Genomic DNA, 14,901 nt, shown 5'->3' on the forward strand with positions numbered 1-14,901 from the left:
AACAACAACAACAACAACAACTATCCTGTCCTTTCCCCTTAGATTTAAATTAAGAAATACAGATTCATCTGTTATGGAATACCTGACTTTTTACAAAAATATCTAATACGCTCTACATTAACTCACCAATTTCACCCTATTTCCCCATGAATATTTTTTAAGCATTCTATGCAAGGTGGGTTTTTTTTAAGATGCTGCAAATAAATTTTCATAGTACATTTACAAAAATAATTTACAGATAGCATAGAGTATGGTTGTCAACTGTAGAACTTGCACTTATTTGCATTAAAACCCCACTTGTAGTAATTGTAAAACTGTAATTCACTCACTTTACAGGAAATATGCATACTTACGTAGTACCTCAGTCCATTATTATGAATTTATTATTCACCTATTAAAGATCTTGATTGAAAGCTAAATTCTATCATGTAAATCTTCTAGGAAATGAGGCAGCTGTAGAACCAGCCATATTCCAGATTAATCTAGAGGATTTGATCTGAGGAGTATAATTAGTACTAAGTGTGTTTATTCTGGAAGATAAGAAGTTGGAGGCAGATCCATTTAGGAAAAATGGTGTCTCATACAAGTCATGCCCTCTCTCATATTAATCCATGCACACATACTTCACTGGCTTTTTTACTATTTGCTCAGAGTTTTTGTTCTTTTAAAGAACATGTCTGTTTACTTTTCCCCAGAGTATGCTAGGCTTCCTCTGTAGCTGGGAGACCGAGTCCTTATTTTCCATAGAAGGTGGTAGACGGTGGCACATATGCATGCTTCATATTTATTCACAGTTTTCAATAAAAATAAGAAATGGTAGGAGCCAACCTGCGTCATTCTGGACTCTTGAATAATGCTCACCCCAGATGTGAGTTTTTAAGAGCTCATTTCAGATGAAATGACTCCTGGATTGAAAATGGACATGTGTATATGAGGCAAGAAAAAAGATTCAAACAAGAATTGAATATCTACTTAAAAAATTCTATCTTGGATGCAGTAATATTTGGCTTTGGTTTATTTCAAGAATGTGAAAAAAGGAGATGTAATATTTGTTGAATTATAAAATGAGGACTAACTTATCACCATCTTTGTAATGACCTTAACATTAACATCTTCTGGGATTTCCTGAGCTTGGGAAACTGTGGCTTCCTCATTTAAATTTTATAATTATCCTGCAAATTAAGAAACCTTGTTTTTTCTTTTTATGGACACAGACTTAGATTTAGAGAAGTTCAATAATCAAATCCTCCAGTGACTTAGAGGGAGAAAGACGGGCAGTTTCCTGTAGACTTGGAAACCTGCTAGAAGGTTGGCTATGTCAGTTCTGGCTCAGTGGCGATAGTAGTGTAAAGTCACCCAGGGTCACACAGTGCAGTGCTTGCTTGGATCCAAAGCCTGAGCTCCTTCTAACAGTGGTTCTTTCTGTTTATAAAAACCCTCCGGTGGAACCTTGTTTCTACTTTAAAGCCCAAGAGAGTTGCCATCCTGAGTATTCCTGGTGAAGATGAAGAGTGGACCACATCTACGTCTCAAATCAGGCAAGAACCAGTGGAACTAAAGAGTCAGCTGAGCTCTGAGTGTGTGTGACGAACACTCTGGAGGACATGGCTGGGCAGTCAAGGGAAGGTGTGAGGTTGGTCAGTCGCTTGCCTCAGTTGACACTCAACCTTTTGACTTTGCTCCTTCTCGGTGACAGCTTTGTGACTATAGTCACTAATCCCACTTGTGCATAAGTAACTTTTTAGTTTGTATAATAGAGTGCAGGCTTCATTTTTTTCTTGTTTCTCTAGCATTGATCATTAGTTATTTTCTATTCACTGAGTCCTGTGGGAGGTCAGGAGGGGGATCTAAAAGAAGCAGTTGTAAACGTTAGCAGTGCCTCAAAGTGGTGACCCTCGGGTCTCATTTCCTAGTCAAATGTGTCCTTAGGCCACCTTGGCAACTTGAACAGAGAAAAGGAATTGGAGAGAAACAGCAGTGCTTAGCCGCAGTGTAAAGGCCTGCGTGCACCCCTTTTGTCAAGGCAAAAATAGAAAAATGTCCCATGTGCCAAGTGAACACCAAAGAAGGATATTATGTGAGAGCCATCTTGCCAGAATCTCTCCCAAGAGGCCTTGACCAGTTGAGTGAATGTTGCTTCAAGTGATGGTTGAGTGCACCCAGGAAAGCTGAGGGAACTGGAATGAGCTTAAGAATTGCCAGTGTTAGCGAACTCAGTACCCCCTGCTCGAAGAACCCACATGTAAGACCAGCATTTAGACATTCGCCCCAGACAGGACAACCATGGTCAATAGTGTTAGCTAGCTAGAAAAGTAGTGCCAGCCATTGAAGAGAAAATTGCAACATTGTTCACCTTAAACAGATATTTCCTCCTCTCTTATCTTTTTCTGCACCTTCTCCCAAAATTCTTCTTACAGCATAGAAAAAAATAGGAAAGGAATGGAACTGCCTGCCACATCTCTCAGCCTGTAATGAGGCATAGAGGTAACTTTGAATAGCAAGACTTCTAGCTTGTTATACTTTTGTACCACCCAGGGACTCCTTAGATGTTCCGTGGGGGTGCAAAAGAGAGATCATTTTGAGTCATATATGGAATTAAACTTTAAAAAATTGAGCTAGATGAAAGCTTCCTCTCTATGTGAGCTGCTGTTGTTGTGTACCACCTTCGGCACATTTTCAGAGCACAAGAAGAGAATATATTGCCCATCCTTCTGCAATGGAGCAACTGGTGGATTCAAACTGCATTCCTTTGGGATTGCAGTGTAAAGGCTATTAAATCTGCCCTCTTTAAGATATCTTGTTATTGTTGTTCTTAGGTACTATTGAGTTGATCCCTACTCACAGTAGCCATGCTTGACAGAGTAGTACTATCTCATGGGGTTTTCTGGGCAGTGATTTTTAACAGAGCAGGTTGTCAGGTTTTTTTTCCTGTGGATCCATGGGGTGGGTTCAAACCACCAGCCTTTGGGTTGCTGCTGAGCACGACTAATTTTATAGCTCCTTCAGATATTTAAGGAGATGGGAATGGTAGATTTTGAGTAGTTCTTTTGTGGACATTAGATATAAAAATCATCTCTTATTTTTGTGTATATACAAGTGAAGATTTTTCATTTAACTCTGAATAGAGGGAGAGGAAGGACCATTGTGTGACACTCTAGCTAGGGTGGGACCTAGTCTTCCGTCAGCCAAGATGAACTTTTCCTGTTGTTTCCTAACCATGTCAGTTTCTGTCATTATTCAGGAATGATGTGGAGATGCTGGCTGTTAACAAGGCTAAGGGAGCAGCCAGGCTGACCAGTTTGTATCAAGGTTAATGTTGAGCGAGTTTTGAATGTTTTTTATATCAATCTGATCATTTAATTTTATTATTTTCAGCAGTATTTGTTTACTTCTCATTTCATTCTGTTAATTCAGCCAGTTTTCCAGTCAAGCCGGCCACTCAGGACCTCTGCATTGAGTGTCTGCTCAGGCCCAGCTTGAGGGCTGAGGATGCAACCATAAGAAAGACTGACACGGGCACTCATGGAACTTAGATTCTTGACCTCTCTCTCAGTTACCATTGTTTAAATGTATTTCCCCATTCCAGTGAACTGTTTTTCTCCTGAACACTGCATCAATCTTAATTTTTTCCATTAAATGTGCTCAGAGTTCTTCAATTACTCTTCACTGACAACTCCTCACAATGTCAGCCATTTATAGTCTAACGTGCCAGTTACAGTACAGTACAGCAAATCGTGGTGACTCATGGGTGTCAGAGTACAACTAGGCTCCAGAGAGTTTTTCATCAACAGAGTTTCTGAGATGTCCCTGGGTGGACTTGAACCCCCATTCTTTCAGTTTAATAGCCCAATATGTTAACCATGTGCACCAGCTGAGAACTTGGCCTGTTTGTAGAGAACCCTAAATGCTTTCTCACCTCTTCTCTCACTCCTGCTGCCATGTGTGAAACTTCTAGTCCACTGGAATTGGTTGGATCACTGATAGAAACCTACTTCCTTGATTTTGTCCCCACTTGTCATTATTGCTTCTTCTAGAATGCCCTTCTTTTCCTCTTCATCCTTCTATATTATTAAACCCAGCTCCAACTGTCTATATTTCTTGAGCCCTTACCATGATTCTCCAGGCCCTGGGATTAAATGAGATTCTTATTTAATCCTTACACTTTCTCTGTCGACCACTCCCCTCAATCTCTCCCCCAATCCTGATGAATGTTGCTGGTTGTATTATTTGGTGTGATTACCTTTCCTCACATAATTAATCAAGTGAGGGCAGGAATTGCAGAATACGTGCCTTTTGTGCCATTCCGTATTTGGAACCATAGTACATGTTGTTAGTATTTGTGGATAAATGACTTTTCTTTTTGTCTCATGTATGAACTTTTTTATTTTGCACCTAAAGAATAGCAGAAAGTTCTTGGCTTAGAGAACAGGGGAGTTTTTATTTCATGTGTGTGTTTGCATTTCTCAAAATTAAATTGAAATCGTATATGGTTACCTACTACTTTATCTATTTGAGAACGTTTAGAAGCTATGGATAATTTGGTTGTGGAGTTCTTAACCAAAGGAACAGACTTACCAAAGGAACAGACTTAACGAAAGGAACAGTGCTTTATTAGAAATATTTTATTTTAATATGTATATAATAAGACCAAGAGGACTTCTTAAATTTATTAATTAAAAAATATAATCTTGGGAGGGTTTTGGTTTTTGTGATGGGGCCTGTGAAATAGGTGGGAATCAATAGAACACTTTGGAAGGTAAATTTAATACTGCCACCTTCTGTTAATTATGTGACATACACATTGATTTTCAAGAAGTCTTGTATTACTTGTTTTTAAGCAAGACTAGCAATACATTCTCCCAGATTTATGATGTTCAACTATTTAAAAATATGAACATAAACTCTTAATTATACACTAAAAGAATTATAATGATTTTTTAGTTTATTAATTATATTTTAAGGGCCTCTATGATATGTAATGAATAAACTTGAATTATTGAAGATAAAGTTTATGCAACCTGACTCATTATAAATTATGCACATATCCATTTCCTACTGACTGTTCTATTTTATTAAGTATTTAAAGAAGGCAAGACCTTTTATAAAAATATAATCAATACTACTTAAGACAATATTAAGTGTCAGAGGAATACTATCTATTATTTTAGAAACATTTTTCCCTTAAAATATTTAAGCGTTTAAAGCAAGAACCTAATTTTTGTATTCTCCATTGATTAAGACAAACTTTGTTTACAAAGGCATGCTTGGAGAAAGGTGACAATCTTTCTAGGTTGGAAACAGTATAGGTACTAAAGGATCCCGGCTGATGTCACATGAACTAAGTCATTTATCAGGACAGCTTTTGTAATGTAGTGTGTGGTCACCTAAATCCTATGGCAGTGGTTTGCCTTTTGATGTTTCATTTATCATTTTGAATATTTTTTCTTTATTATATTATTGGTTTTTATACAATAATTAGTTTACACAGTATTTCATCATGTACATTGTGTTTTATACAGTCTTTCATTTACATTATGTTTCATACACTCATTCATGTACATTGTATTTCACATAATAAATTACTATTGATTATTACTCCATCTCTTTGAGTCTCCATTGAATATTTCCTATTCCTTCACACCCCTACCCACTCATTAAACTCTGCTATCCTAGTGATTTTTATCCTCCCCCTTTTCCCACCTCCTTCCTCATTTCCCTTTTCTCTTCTGGTATTTATATACAACTAACTAGATATCCTTCTATTTTAAAATTATGTTCTTATTCAGTATTTGTCCTCATGAGACTGAGTTAGTCACTCAGCATAATTTATGAAGTACTTGAAACTCTTGAGTTGTAAACCTCATTTGTGTTCACGCTGACAGTTAAAGAATACATGCAACACACACTAGCTGGAGCTGGCTGTGACTCCTGGACTGTTCCATGGGTGCCAGAATAGAACTACATACCATAGGGTTGTGACTGGTTTTTTGGAAATAGATTGCCTGACCATTTCTTATGAGGTACCTCTAGGTGAACTTCACCCTCCAACCATTTGGTCAGCAGCAAAGTGTATTAACCATTTTGGACCATGCAGGGCCTCTAAACAGTTCAGGAGCCTAGTCTAATATTGTCAGGGCCCTTGTTACCTTTTATCCTTCTGTAGTAATTGTGATTAGATTGGTGGATTTTCTGTGCATTTTTTGTGTGTATATTGAAATATAGAACAACAGAAATTTGTACCTATATAGACTTGTTTGTTTTCAATAAACTGGGTGATTGAGTAAATATTATTCTGTAACTTGCTATAATAATCCAATTTAAAATCAATATATCTGTGATCTGTGTCACTATTCAGAGCACCTGATAGGAGTTTATGGCATAAATATGCCATGGTTTATCTACTTATTGATGACTAAAACCTTCATAAATTTTCCATTTTTCCTTTTATAGCTAATGCTAAAATAAGTACTCTTGGAAATTTTCTTTATGCACTAGTACATTTAATTGTATCAGATTCTCAGAAATAGGAGAATATAGGTCATGTTGTTGTTGTTGTTGTTGATTGCCTTCGAGTCGAGCACGACTCATAGCAACCCTATGAACAAAAGGCTTGAAGTCCCTCTACAACTATCAACATTTATCAAAGTTTGTAGAGTTTCCAGACACATGTTATTTAGGAAGTGGATGCCACTCCTACTTCCGAACCTGTCATGGTATTTTATTGTTTTTCTATGCCATTGAGTCACTTGTGATAAATAACAACCATATATACAGCAGCTCTGAACCATTCCCGGTCCTGAGCCAGTCTCACTAACTCTGACAAAACAACCCCTATTTCACCAGTCACTGTATTAACTAATCTCATCAGGGGTCTCCCTCTCCTGCACTGTCCGTCCACCTTTCCAAGCATAATGTCCTTCTCCTACGACCAATCTCTCCTGGCCACCTGCCCAAAGTAAGTGAGGCAGAGCTTCAAAATCCTAGCCTCCAAGGAAAGACTTGCCTTCACCCTCTCCAAGACCTATTTGTTTTCTTGGCAATCCACAGTATATGCAAGACTCATCTCCAGCACCACAACTCGAAGGCATTGATTCTTCTTCTGTCATCCTTAGTCATTGTCCAATTCTCTGAAGCATAACAAGTAATTGAGAAGACCATGGCCCGGATTAGGTGCACCTTTGTATCTAGACTGACATCGTTGCTCCTCAGCACTCTGGAGAGGTCCATAATAGCAGATTTTCCCAGTGCAATTTGTCTTTTGATATCCTGGCTGCTGGTATTAAGAGTGTTGAGTGTGGATCTGAGCAAGCTGTAATTGTTAACAACCTCAATCTCTTCTCCATATAATACGGTGCTGCCAGTTGGCCCTTTGGTGAGAATCTTTGTCTTCTTGATATTGAGCTTAAATCCATATTGTAGATTACAGTCCTTGACCTTCTGCAGCAAGTGCTTTAGGTCCTCCTCAGTTTCATCAAGCAAGATTGTGTCATCTGCATATTGTAGGTTGTTGAGTCTTCCTCCAGTTCTAGTGCCACATTCCTCCTCATAAAGCCCTGATTCCCGAATGATCTGTTCTGCATACAGATTGAAAAGGTATGGGGATAGGATGCATCCCTGATGCACTTCTTTCTTGATTTTGAATCATTCAGTGTTTCCTTTCTCTACTCTGAGGACTGCTCCCTGGTCGAAGTATAGGTTTTGTATAAACATGATCAAGTGTTCTGAGATTCCCATTTCCTCGAGGTTAGCCACAATTTCTTGTGATCCACACAGTCAAATGCCTTTGCATAGTCAATAAAACACAGATAGACATTCTTATGGTACTCTCTGCTTTCTGCAAAGATCCATCTGACATTGGCAATAATGTCCCCAGTGCCATGACCTCTTCTAAACCCAGCCTGTATTTCTGGTAGTTCTCTGTCAATACTTGGGAGTAAATCTAACTAGAAACATAAACAATCTATTCAAAGAAAATTACAAGACATTACTACAAGAAACAAAGATTGACCTGGAGAAATGGAAGGCTATACCATGCTTATGAATAGGAAGACTCAATATTGTGAAAATTACAATCCTGCCAAAGACAATCTGCATGTTCAATTCAATCCCAATACAAATACCAATTGCATTCTTAAACAAGACGGAAAAGGCAATCTTACAATCTACAGTGTGAACAGTCTTCTAAGCATCCTGAAAAACCTACAACCCAGAGAGGATAATATAGATGAATGGGACCTTCTAAGAATCAAATCCCTATGCACATCCCAAAACTTATCCAACAGGGTAAAAAGGGAAGCCACAGACTGGGAAAAATATTTGGTAATGACATGTCTGATAAGAGATTTATATCTAGAATTTATAGAACACTCAACACCACAACAAAATAGACAACCCAACTGCAAAATGGGTACAGGATATGGACAGACTCTTCACCAAAGAAGACATTCAGATGGTGAACAAACACATGAAGAAATGTTCAAAATCCCTAGCTCTAAGAGAGATGCAAATCAAGACAACTATGAAATATCATCTCACTCCAGTAAGAAGAACAAAATTCAAAAGACCAGCAAACTACAAATGCTGGTGAGGTTATGGTGAAACTTGAACCCTTATTCACTGTTGGTGGGAGTGTAAAATGGTGCAACCATTCTGGAAGGCAGTATGGTGCTTTCTCAAGAAGTTGGATATAGAAATACCATTTGACCAAGCAATTGTACTACTGGGAATATACCCTAAAGAAACTAGAACTGCCGGTGAAGCAGATATATGCACACCTATGTTTATTGCTGCATTGTTCACTGTACCAAAGAGTTGGAAACAACACATGTACCCATCAACAAACAAAAGGATAGAGAAGCTGTGGTATATTCACACAACAGAATACTATGCAGCATTGAAAAACAAGGAACTCATGAACTATTATAGAAAATGGGTGACCCTGGAGGACATTATGTTGAGTGAAATATCTCAGTCACAAATTGACAAATACTGTATACCACCACTGGTTTAAAATAGGGCTGACATTGAGTTTCAAGAGGAAACTAAGAGCATAAATAATGTATACTGCGTTGAAACAGTTGAGGTAGAGAACTGTTTTAAAAGGATATATAAATAGGTATTATTTGTATGACAAGATTCCAGAATAAAGGCTGCATAGTAAAGTGGACTGGGCGGGAGGGGGATTGTATCACAATGAAAGAATTTTTTTTCTTTTTAAAGAGAAAAGTGAACTGGGGGGGAGGGGTAGGCAGGGAGGAAAGTGTGCAACAATGACTGAATGGGAATTCAAGTTTTTATAATCTTTCATTAAAATCTCAATGTTTTTTTAAAAAAAATCTAAAGAAAGGCTTACAGACAGAGAGAATCATTCTGGTATGCTTCCCAGGGAAGGAAAGAGAGGAGCACAAAATTAATAGGTAATAACGAATTATTAATATGATTGGAGGGAGTATACTTTGAAATGAAGAGATGACCAAACACTGTGAGTTTTATAATTATTGTTATACAACCAAATGTGTGTAAATTATTGATTGAAAAAATTATGCCTTTTAATTTTTTTACTTAAATGCAGTAGAAAAATAAAGATATAAATAAGAGTGGTCAGAAGGCCTTCTTAATAATCTTTAAGGTTAAGTAGAGATGTATTAAGAGGGCCTGTTGGCTACCACTTTCTTTACCATAATTTTATATAGGAAAATTTAGGGTTTCTAAGTTCAAACTAGGTTAAATAGTAATGAACTTTGGAGAAGTTTACTAAACCCAAACTAATGTCCTAACCTTGAGTCAGTAAGACGAAATGAATAACGTTTTGCCTTAGCTAAGAAATACACACATATTTAGAAACGATGTATTATTGTTAATACTCCATGCTTGCGGTTACACTAAGTGGACAGTCTCAGCTTCAACAAAGCAGCACTGGTGATGCAATGCTTTAAGTACTTGATTACTAACTGATAGATTGACAATTCAAATTCACCAGCTACTCCTTGGTAAAAACATGGGGCAGGCTGCTTCTACAAAGCTTACAGCCTTGGAAAACCTATGGACAGTTTTATGCTAGAGGGTCCCTGTGATTCAGAATCACCTCATTGGCAGTTGTTGTGAGGTGTCCTTGAGTCAGTAACAACTCATAGGGACCCTGTGAAAAATAGATGTGAACCTTGCCCTGCCTTGCACCATGATCATGACCTCTGTTATGTCTGAACATTGTGCTAATCCATCTTGTTGTGACTATTCCTATATTTCACTGACTCTCCACTTTTCTCAGTATTTCTTTTTTTCCCAAGACTGGCTCCTCTTGACAGCACACCCAAAGTATGAGAGCTGAAGTTTCATCATCCTTTCCTGTAAGGAGCACTCTGGTTGCACTTTTCCAAGACAAATTTGTTTATTCTTCAGCAGTCTGTTGAATATTCAATACTCCTCTCCAGCACCTCTATCCAGAGGCACTGATTCTTCTTCAGTCTTCCTTGTTCATTCTCTAACTTTCAGATGCCTAGGAAGCAACTGAAAATACCTTGGCTTGGAACAGACGCACCTTAGTCTTTAAACTGACATCCTTGTTCTTTAGCATTTTGGAGAAGTCCTTGGCAGTATATTTTTTCCAGTGTCATATAACTTTTAATTTTGTGGCTGCGTCTATCATGAATACTGGCTGTGGAACCAAGTGAAATGAAATTCTTTACAACATCCACCTTTTTTCCAGTCTATCATGATTATCCAGTGGTGAGGATTTTCATTTTCTTGATATTGAGATATAATCCATATTGAAAGCTATATTCTTTGATCTTCTTCAGTAAATGGTTCAAATCTTCTTCCCTTTCTGCAATGGCAGTTGTTGTTAGGTGCCCTTGAGTCTAGTATGACTTTATGGAGACCCTGTGAACAGATCTGAACCCTGCCCTATTCTGTGTAATCCATATCATCTCTGATATACTTGAGGCCATTGCTGCAGTCACTGTGTCAATCCACCTCATTGAGGGGTCTTTCTCTCTTTCACTGAATCTACCTCTCCGAGCCTGATAATCCCTTTCCAAGGAATGGCCTCTCCTAGCAAGATACCCAAAATATGTGTGCCAAAGCTTGGCCTTTCTTGCCTCTGAGAAACATTCTGGCTGCACTTTTTTCTAAGATACATCTTTTGGAGCTTTTGTCAGTGCATGGAATCTCCATTGCTCTTCTCCAACACCACAATTCAAAGCCATCAATTTTTCTTCTGTAATCTTTATTCATTGTCCAGATCTCTGATGCATAGCAAGTGACTGAAAAGATCATGGCTTGAATCAAGTGCACCTTAGTCTTCAAAGTGAAACTCTCTCTTAGTGGGCAGATTTAAATAAACTGGAGAAGAGATGTGTCTGGAGGAGAATTAGAGTATGCTTCATCTCTTTTCCTTATTCAGTGATTCCAATTCAAAGTTTCATTGGATAACCACTGGCATCTTTATAGGTAAGTTAGTATGAGGAATGACTATTCTTGTTGAGGATGTGATGATTGGAAGTGACTGTTTTATATGGAAGGCTGGAAGATTTACTAATTTAACTTGACTAAGCCTGTTGTTGCCTTCTGTAGTTGCTGCTATTTTTCTAGCCTAAAGATTGTAATGTTTGCTTTTAAATGAGGGCAAATTGGCTCTGTCACAGAATTTCACAATTATTTTGGTATATGTGACAGGAAACTCCAAGATTTAACTGCAGACAGGTGGTGTATCTTCAGAATGCTTCCCAGCTAAGGAAATACTACATACATCAATAAATTTACAACTTTTATTATAATCTGTTTGAATGCCAGAGACTATATAACTTAATGCAATGGTTTAACTCAATTCAATACCATTATTTAAAACATACTATATTGCTCCACCTCATTTTGAATGTTGTTATACATGCCCATGAAGTATATTGCTTATTTCCTGACCTGAACATAACTGATGACTGTTCTGTTTTGCTAACCACTGCAGCTTAATGCAATGGCAAACCGTGCTGCAGGGAAAGGCTATGAGAATGAAGACAATTATTCCAATATCAAGTTTCAGTTTATCGGGATAGAGAACATCCATGTCATGAGGAACAGTCTGCAAAAAATGCTAGAAGGTAAACCATTTCCTTGTATACAGCACTTTAAAAAAATACAGTTGAATGTGTTTTATATCCTAAAGTAAGTAAAATAGCTACTGAATTTTAATAGCACTTACATTTTTTTATATTTATGTAAGTTATATATAGATATATGTTATATATAACATCTGTTATATACTACGTAAGTTGGGGAAACTATCACATTTCACTGACTCTTTACATTATAGTTTTAAGTGTTAGCATATAGCTTTCTTGTCGTTTGGTGGTGAGGGGTGCTCCTGTAAAATTGAATATCAAAAATAAAGGACACAGGTTTGTTGTTTTGTCCCGCCCCCCCACACACACACTTCTCCTTCATAATATCACTTTGAACTTCTTTCAGGTCCTTTTATCAGCAATTCTACTGTTAAAGCAATAAGCAACTGTCCACACTATTCTCATCTAACTGATTTGACCTTATTAGAAGGGAAGAAAATGTTGATCTTGATTCTTCTAAATATCAGCAACCATAGTACTTACTACAGGCACGTATCCAACCCTTCCACACACAACTGCAGCAAGCACTGTAATAACTAACACACGCATTCATGTGAAGGAGAAAAGAATGGATTATAGAACACGGAAGGGTTATCCACATGACTAAAGCCTCCATAAGCTGATTAGCTGTAACATTGAGTTTCAGTCAGAACCAGTCTCGTTTCTTGTATCTTTTCCTTATACTTATAAAGGCCTGGAAGGATCTGTGGCTGTCACTCACCACCTCTTGGTTGGTGGGACTTGAGACGAGAAAGAGAAGGATGCGAACTCCATGGCATTTGTGCCATGGGAAGCTTTGTGCTTTGGGAATATGTCCAGTTCATAGAGGCAGTAAATGCTGTGTAAGTAATTAGAGAATGCCTTGGAGTGATGGACTTGGTGCTGGGAAATTGAGACTTTCTGAAGAGAAAATGTGGCGCCTGGATGCAGAGGGAAGACTTCATTAATAAGCCTTTGCTCTGCTCTGTGACGTGGACAATTCTCTGCTCATCAAAACAACAAGGCATAGTAAGAACCCAAGTGAGTCTAGAGACTAGAGTGTCACAGGTCTAATTCCGTTTCTCCTTCCTAGAATCCTTGTTCATCACCATCATTATGAACCTTGGGGTTTAAATAGCTTCTTTGAGGCTCTGCTTTCTACTGTGAAATGAGGAAAATAGACTCATAATTGCTTTAGGCCCAGCTGTGAAAGTCTTTGAGTCTGTATCATTTTCTTCCCTTCCTTGGAAACCTATAAAGCAGACTGTTTGAACAGTTAGAAAAAAATCCTTCCCTGCACCTGGAAGAGTCGCTCTCCATGACACCACATATTCTTTGCCCAGTCTCAGGTCACAGTAACCATCCCTTGGAAATGGTTGTTAAACTTCAGAAATTATCCAGGACATTTTGACTCTCCCTTTTAAAAGTTGTGCCTTTTATGTCTCAAAAAATTAGTATGTTGGTACTATCATTGAAAAATAGCCTACTTCTAGTACAAAGAATATTCATCATTATCAGCATTCTTAAAAAAACGTTTAGGTTGCTATACTTTGAAATTTTCCCCCGATTATTTGAAATGTCCTAAACTGACTTCCAGGAGCATACATTTTTCTTCTGTTCTGAAAGATATGCTTATAACATACACTTTTACTTTATTTTTAACATGAGAATTTATTTAGTTTCTCACTCAGTACCAGTTCTCCCACTATGTCTATGGTCTGACTCACGGCTTTCTCTAAAAAATAAGCAAACTGACTGAGTTCCAGAGGGCAGCTCTCTGTTTCAAAAAGGATCACGGTACTTCTAGATTATTATATCTGTGTCAGCGCAATAAACAAGGACACATTTCTGGATGCCTTTCAGGGGACTAGTCCAATGTTTGACTATCTGTTTTTACTGAGTAAATTATAAACCATTTATGGAGACTCAGCTGCTCCTGAGGTGATGCAACCAGACCCTCCTTCTGTGGCCTTTTCTCCTTCAAATTGCTGTCCTTGGCAACAATTCTTTGAAGGGTTCCAATGCTAGTCACTGATAGGAAGGAGAGTAATGTTGTTCATTCATAGCTGCTGTTTCCATCAAGTATTGTTTGCCTGTTTTGGTTACTACTCAAATATATTTTAAATATAAAATATAAAAACAGAACGGTGAAATTGCTTACATTCTGGTTTGGGACAAGTGCTGTGGGCAAGAGCTGCAGAGTATTTCATCAGAAACCAAAGTCTAGGACAAATTTCACATCCTGTGTAGGTCCTCTTATACAGGTGATTTGACTTTAACTTTGATTTATATCTATTTCCCAATGTGATGATAATGTGATGCAGTGTAAAAATATGAACCAGTTATGTAACTCAATGCTATCAAGTCAGAACTGACTCCTAACTGATCCTCCTTTGGATTTCTGAGGCTGTAAATCACAGGAAAAGAGACTGCTCATCTTTCTCCAGGAGAGCCACTGAGGGATTTGAACCACCAGGGAGGCACCCCCTACACCCTAAGGATATGTCATAACAGTGTTATGCTATTTTTGTGGAATTTTTATTTCCCAATGGGATAATGATGATGTTACGTAAAAATATTACATGGATATTTTCAGTTTATCAAATACTTTCTACAACAGCTTCCTTTTAATCTCATGTTTTTGTTCGGAGCCATCCAGGCAGCTCCGACCCACATAGTGACCCTGTATACAGCAGTATGAAGCCCTGCCTGATCCTGTGTCATCCTCACAATCTTAGCTGTGTTCAAATCCATCGTTGCAGTCTCTATATCAGTCCATCTTGGCAACTGTCTTCCTCTTTTTTCACTG

General features: G+C 37.9%; 1 protein-coding gene across 1 annotated transcript in view; it reads left to right on the top strand.

Annotated features, from left to right (window-relative positions):
- Positions 1-14,901, top strand: part of MTMR7 (myotubularin related protein 7) — a 219,195-nt gene that overhangs the window by 161,087 nt on the left and 43,207 nt on the right. The window contains exon 7 of the mRNA XM_006893550.1: positions 11,960-12,092. Coding sequence (XP_006893612.1) covers positions 11,960-12,092 — 133 coding nt within the window. The remainder of the gene's footprint in view (positions 1-11,959; positions 12,093-14,901) is intronic.

This window comes from Elephantulus edwardii, unplaced genomic scaffold, assembly GCF_000299155.1.
Source record: "Elephantulus edwardii isolate Elephantulus edwardi_28Jun2011 unplaced genomic scaffold, EleEdw1.0 scaffold00128, whole genome shotgun sequence".
NCBI lineage: Eukaryota > Metazoa > Chordata > Mammalia > Macroscelidea > Macroscelididae > Elephantulus > Elephantulus edwardii.